The sequence below is a fragment of the Solea solea genome, chromosome 14 (assembly GCF_958295425.1).
Source record: "Solea solea chromosome 14, fSolSol10.1, whole genome shotgun sequence".
NCBI classification, from domain to species: Eukaryota; Metazoa; Chordata; class Actinopteri; order Pleuronectiformes; family Soleidae; genus Solea; species Solea solea.
This window is the reverse complement of record NC_081147.1, coordinates 14,543,875-14,549,934: the sequence shown is the minus strand read 5'-3', so window position 1 is coordinate 14,549,934 and position 6,060 is coordinate 14,543,875. Positions and strand designations below refer to the sequence as shown.

Genomic DNA, 6,060 nt, shown 5'->3' with positions numbered 1-6,060 from the left:
ACTAAGAGGTTGCTTTTGGGCCACATGTGGCCCATGGGCCGCCCTTTGAATAGGTTGGCTCTAGACATTTGATGCCCTGTATCACCAGAACAGTATTAAAGGTACATTCTGCAACATTTAGGTTGGTTTATTGGCTGAACACACATGCTTTCACTCGCCAGCCATTTTATTAGGTACACAGGTGCAATTCCACAGGTGTACCTGATAAAGCAGCAGTGTGTGTGTAAGAGTGTATAATGAGGATTTGTGTAACCTTGAGTGGCCATGTTGTGCTCGATGTTTTCAACAGCAGCCTGATGAGACAAACCAGCCTGAGCTCCCATTTTGCATTTTGAAGTGGACGCTTACCATGCAAACAAAGAAATGGCCACTGTAGTTCCCTGACAAATGCATTGGAGAGGGAGGGGTGAGTGTAAGCGTCCTCCATTTGTCTCACATTAGATAATTCTTGATATTAGATAACATTAGATAACACTGGACCTGCCCAGCAACAATGAAAGCAGTCCTGACACCACGCGAGAGCGACTAAAGGGAGGACCTTTTTTTCTCATAAACTAAAATGTATTGATTTAGTACAAATACTCATATCTGTACTTTACTTTGTTATTTGTATTTCTAGCAACTTTTACTTTTTCGCCACTACATTTCCTCTAACTATCTTTGTTACTCGTTACTACCCAATAAAACCTGAAGAAGAACAGCTGGTAATGGTCTGTATTTATGTAGAGCTTTGATGAGCTGCTTTATACTATTGTTTAGCCATTCATACATCTTCCATATTTTCACACACTTAATGCGGGGTTAAGTGTCTTGCTCAATGACACATATAGCCTAGCAGACCTAGGAATTGAACCCACTACCTTCCACTTGAAAGACAATTTTCATCATTACTCCTCACTTTTTTATATTTTTAAATAATATATATGTATATATGTACATATATATGTATATATAATATATTTTCTTTTAACTAAAACTTATTTTATATCACAGTACATTACTTTTGATACTTAAGTACAGTAAATGTCATATTCTTTAAGACTTTTGCTTAAGTAACATTCTAAAAAGTGACTTCAACGTCTACAAAAGTCATTCTCTGGTAAGATACTTGTATTTTTACGTATCCCTTTAAGGTACTTTATACAAGACTGGATTTAACCAAGGGCTTAATTGCATTAGATAACTGTTTCAAAGTTTCATAGAGTAGCTGTTTAGAGTACTAAATATTGTCTGTATTTAAACCGATGGGTGTTTGTTGAAACTCTAGAAACAGCTGTTTGTAACTCTCAAGCAATTATTTTGTGTTCTCTGTTGTTTTCTATAAATGTACAAATCTAAAACAGAAGTGGCAAAAAAATAAATAAAAAAATTGGAATGCTGCCGTCCACAGTTCATCTAATAATCATTTCCAAAATCAAAAATTAGGGCTGATGTAAGCATCACTGACAGGCCCTCACATCCCATTAATGTCAGGGTGTGGAGCATCAAAAATGGCCATTGTTTTGCACCAGAGAAAGGCCAGCAATAATGTATGTCAGAGTATAGCAAATGTAGACCCCACCCTGAAAGCTTCATGTAAATTAAACATTTTTCACTGAAGGCATACTTCCTGTTGCCAGTAGGTGGTGCACTGACTTATCATCGTGGACTGATTTTCCCCAAACAAGAAGATAAAAGACAGGGCAGAAGCCTGCTGTGCTGAAGCTTCTTCTGCCGGCAGGATATACACCAAGATGTGCAATGCTGCCCTCCGCAGTTTGAAATTCACAATCACATTCTGAAGTCTGAAATCACAATTTGACACAGATCAAAGTTGCCCCTTCATTCTCATCCTTCAATCCTCATCTCTCTCTCTCTCCTCTATTCCTTCTTTTTCTTCTAATCATTTCCTGCAGGCTGCACACACTGAGAGGTGTAATGCTGCCCTCCACAGTTCAAAGTTCCTCATCACAGTTCATCTCCTCGGTCTCATCCTCTTCTTTACTCATTCCCAACAATGAGGAGACACGAGAAGAGATGATTATTCTAAACAGTGTTTCCACATGACGAGAGAACAGCACAGTCTCTGGACTTAAACCCAAAGCCACAGCTGGTTTGTCATGAATCTGCAACACTATTTCCTCTGTTTTAAGATGTTTCACTGGCTTAAGTTCAAGAAAAATCCAACCCTGAATTTTAAAAATAAATCCAATGGTTTAATTTAGTGTGTGATTTGGATTCATCTTAAAATAACTAGGTTTTGGAAAAAACTTTTAGGTAGTTTGAATTTCATCATCTTTAAATCAACTGTTTTGTGATTTATTGTATAGTTTTGTTTATAATTACTTGGTATTTATATGCGTATGTACAAGATTAGATGTATTAATACAATAATGGAAATAAATAGATACTATTAAACTGTGCAGATGAGAAGAAAAAAAACCTAAATGAAATGTACAAATACTGTTGCTAAATACTTTTGTATTACCCTATTTCAAACTGTGCTTACGTGTCTGTCAAATTACCACTGTTGAGAGAAATACAGTACGTTATTAAATAGTTAATTTAGTTCAGGTTTGACAAACACTGATCAACGTTTTCTGACATTTTATGGACCAAACTGTTACTCGATTAATCAAGAAAATAATCTACAGATGAATCGATTGTGTAATTAATCGTTAGTTGCAACTCTAATCAGGACAAAACAGCGCAACACAATTCTACTGTCTTCCCTTTCTGGTTTGAATTAATTGAAATTATTTAAACTAAATTTCTTGTAATCCAGAAAATGGCTGATGAGCAGTGGGGGTGACACAATACTGTTATTGATTTCAGTTTTATTTAATAAAAACTTGAACGCATGTAAATAACTCTGGCAGTTCTTGGACTAATTATTTAAAAAACGTTTACCTAGAAGTGTAACAGAGCATTGTGGTTTCTCAAGTTGACTTTCTTCCTTCATTGACTGCCCCCTAGTGTCAGAACTTGTTCAACGGCAGGAGCAGGTTTCAGGAGTGAGTCATCCTTAGCATTTGCTTTCCTGTCAGCCTCATTGAGAAAGTCCCTGTCGGCATAGATAAGGAAGCCAGTGAAGGTGCTGTCTGTCCAGAAAGGGTCAAAGAAGAGTCCATTCTGCTCAGAGTAAAAGATCTGCAGCCAGACCTGGTCTCTCCGCTGCAGCTGGAGAACTGTAGAGCCAGACGCCACATCGTGGTTTCCTGTGTTTGCATCAAATGTCTTGATCTTGTACTGTCCATTGTGCACCAGCCCTATGGCCAGATGTTTACTTGCAAGAGTGATGTCATAAGAGAAATAGTAGACTCCAGGAATAACGCACACAAACTTCCCACTGGTGGCATTGTAGTGATTCCCCTCATTCAACAGGATGCGGCCGAAGCGGATGGGCCTTTTCTCTTTAGGGTAGCTCTTTGTCATCGCCACAGAGAAGGCAGAACGGGCTGCACTGTCACAGTTGCAGCCTCCAGGCGCCCCTTCACGGCCTGTATCACCCCCCTCTCCCTTTGGCCCCCGTTTTCCAGCTAATCCCGGTATCCCACGCAGGCCCTTCAGACCTCGAGGTCCAGCCTTGCCGATAACTCCTTCGCGGCCTTTAATCCCGGGTTTGCCTTGGTTCCCAGTCCTTCCTGGATTACCTGATATCAGTGAGGAAATAACAACAGTTCTTATATTTCTGAGGCGTAACACAGTAAAGTCACACATGCTTTACTAATCTTTTTTAATTTAATCTAGATTCTAATAGATAGACGGTAGAATAGGTACTTTACATTGAACTACTTTAAAGATCTAGTGTGTAACATTTAGCAGGGCTTATGGGCAGAAAGTGAATATCCTACCCATAAGCATATTTGTAGGAGTGTATAATCACTTTTGGAATAAAAAAAACATTTGGATTTTGTTTCCTTAGAATAAACTTTCTTTATATACAGTAAGGACCTTGCTTTACAGTGTTTCCACAGTAGCCTGAAATGACAAACCAGCCAGAGCGTGCATTTCACATTTTGAATAAGACCATTACTGTGCAAATGAAGGAAAATGACACAAAGAGAGTGGTGAGAGGAAGAGTCCTCTGTCCTAATCTGCAGTGTGGAGTGTTACTTTTAAATTTGAACAAACGTACGCTACATTCAGCTCAACGCGACTCAGAGGCCGTGTTTTGATCTTGTGTCGTTCCTGCACTGAGCACAGGAAGTGGTTCGTTTTATGTCAAGACAGACAGAGACAACAGCAACATCAACAGCTAGGAAAGCAAGATGGCAAGAGTTGTGAGGGGACAGCTGAGCACTGCTGTATCCCTCCATGTACAGCTAATGCTAAATTCTGTGATTTAATTTATTCTATAATATATTACTGTTGGTACCTGCAGACGACTGTAGAACATCTCTGCATCTTTGGCTCACAGCTAATACCAGAAAGTGACTGTGAATATAATAAATTCTGCAGCTCAAATATTTGGATTGTTCAGCAGCTTGATGACTTAAATGCCTCGACCACTGCTGCGCTGCTGGTATATACACACAAACACTCCTTCGTTCAGGTCTGATAGTATTGTTTGACAGATGAGGGACGCAGCATACACATAACCAAGGCTTCTGTTGACTAACAGACTAAACAGAGGCAAAATAATATCATCGACAAGAAGAAAAAATACCAACAGTTATGCACTGCAGCTTTAAATCAATGGATGTTTTACAGACATCAATCCAAAATCCATTCTGTTTGTTCCCAAACATACACAACACTGGGATTCTGATGTATAGGATGAGGATGTACAGATGTGAACTCTGCTGGACTTTGACAGCTGTCGGGTTTGTCTCAGTAAGACAAGCACACCAACATATGAAAGAAAGTGTAAGAACTGATTCAAACATCATGAGTGCAACGAGTGAGAACATGACCACCTCTATTTCCCCTTTCTCCCTTCTCTCCGTCCTTTCCGTCTGGGCCATCCTTCCCCGGCGGCCCCATTGGTCCCATGGCCCCAGGCGATCCGGGGACTCCTGGGTTCCCCGCAGGCCCCACTGGACCGGGCAGACTGCAGATCAGCTGAGATGAGTGAATCGTGATGTTGCGACCTTTCTTAAATGAGGAGTTTGTTGACTGGGGGTCGACAACTGACAACAACCAGCACAGCACACAAATCTGGAGCATGATGGTCACTGTGGAGTCACAACAGGAAGAGACACATTAACTGTTCACAACAAGAAGAATACATAATACATTTGATTTGAATTTTGTCCGTCTTGTCACTATAGAAATGGTTAAAAATGTGCACTGTACAGCACATGCACACCATGTCTAGCTGTAATCCAGTTTACAGACACTACATGCACACGAGTAGTCTCTTTATGCAATGACTCGCTTCTCATGCATGGGTTACAAAAAGCAAAGAATGCAGCTCACAGCAAGTTAGCACATGGAGGGCACTGGACAACTCACCAGTAGAAAAATGATGACCCATGAACATGTTAGCGTCCTTTTTTCTGCGGGTGAGACCAAGAATGTTCTCCTACATGATTTTCCAATAATCGGTGAGATAACGCTCTAGGAGAAGCACGGCAGAGAAATGTGAATCAGTCTGTGAATCACAGTCCATAACATCCGCCCTGTTTCAGCAAGTACTCTGCCAAAACATACTTTCACCATGATGTCATTCTATTCAAGTCAGTGCAGTGGCTATATTGTAGAGCTAAAGCTGTGACACCATCACTTGTTGGGAAAATGGGATGTTATATCACAGGCATAATGAAACGTATAGGACAGCTATAGGTGAATGACATACGTGTGTGCTAGTGTCGTGATTGTAAGAGCAACATTAAGCATGGCGGTGTGCAGAAGGGTGCATAATCTTATTGTGAATATGACAAAATGTGTTAGTGTTTATCCCAGTGATTTGGAGCAGAGAGCAGAGAGACAGTTGAAATGTTGCAGCTGTTGGGTGAGGCAGTGCTGCTGTGTACTGTATTCACCATGGGAACAATTACACAAGTAGTTGCTGGTATCTGAGACAAAAAGCCCTACAATTGGTTCATTTGTATAGAATAAGAAAAAGAAATGTATTAA

General features: G+C 40.2%; 1 protein-coding gene across 1 annotated transcript; it reads right to left on the bottom strand.

The window, feature by feature from the left end:
- Positions 1-2,799: 2,799 nt before the first annotated feature.
- On the bottom strand, positions 2,800-5,789 carry c1qtnf2 (C1q and TNF related 2). Its single transcript, XM_058650462.1, has 3 exons — positions 5,437-5,789; positions 4,899-5,156; positions 2,800-3,632 (listed from the first exon to the last, which is right to left on the bottom strand). Exons 1-3 carry the CDS (start codon positions 5,462-5,464, stop codon positions 2,938-2,940), a joined length of 981 nt encoding a protein of 326 aa, XP_058506445.1. The 5' UTR covers positions 5,465-5,789; the 3' UTR covers positions 2,800-2,937.
- Between the last annotated feature and the right edge of the window lie 271 nt (positions 5,790-6,060).

Coding starts and splice junctions, on each gene's coding strand:
- c1qtnf2 (XM_058650462.1), bottom strand. CDS start 5,464: ATGTTCATGGGTCATCATTTTTCTACTG. Junction 5,157..5,436: donor GGGTCATCATTTTTCTACTG/GTGAGTTGTCCA, acceptor GTGACTCCACAG/TGACCATCATGCTCCAGATT. Junction 3,633..4,898: donor GGGAGAAAGGGGAAATAGAG/GTGGTCATGTTC, acceptor CACTGATATCAG/GTAATCCAGGAAGGACTGGG.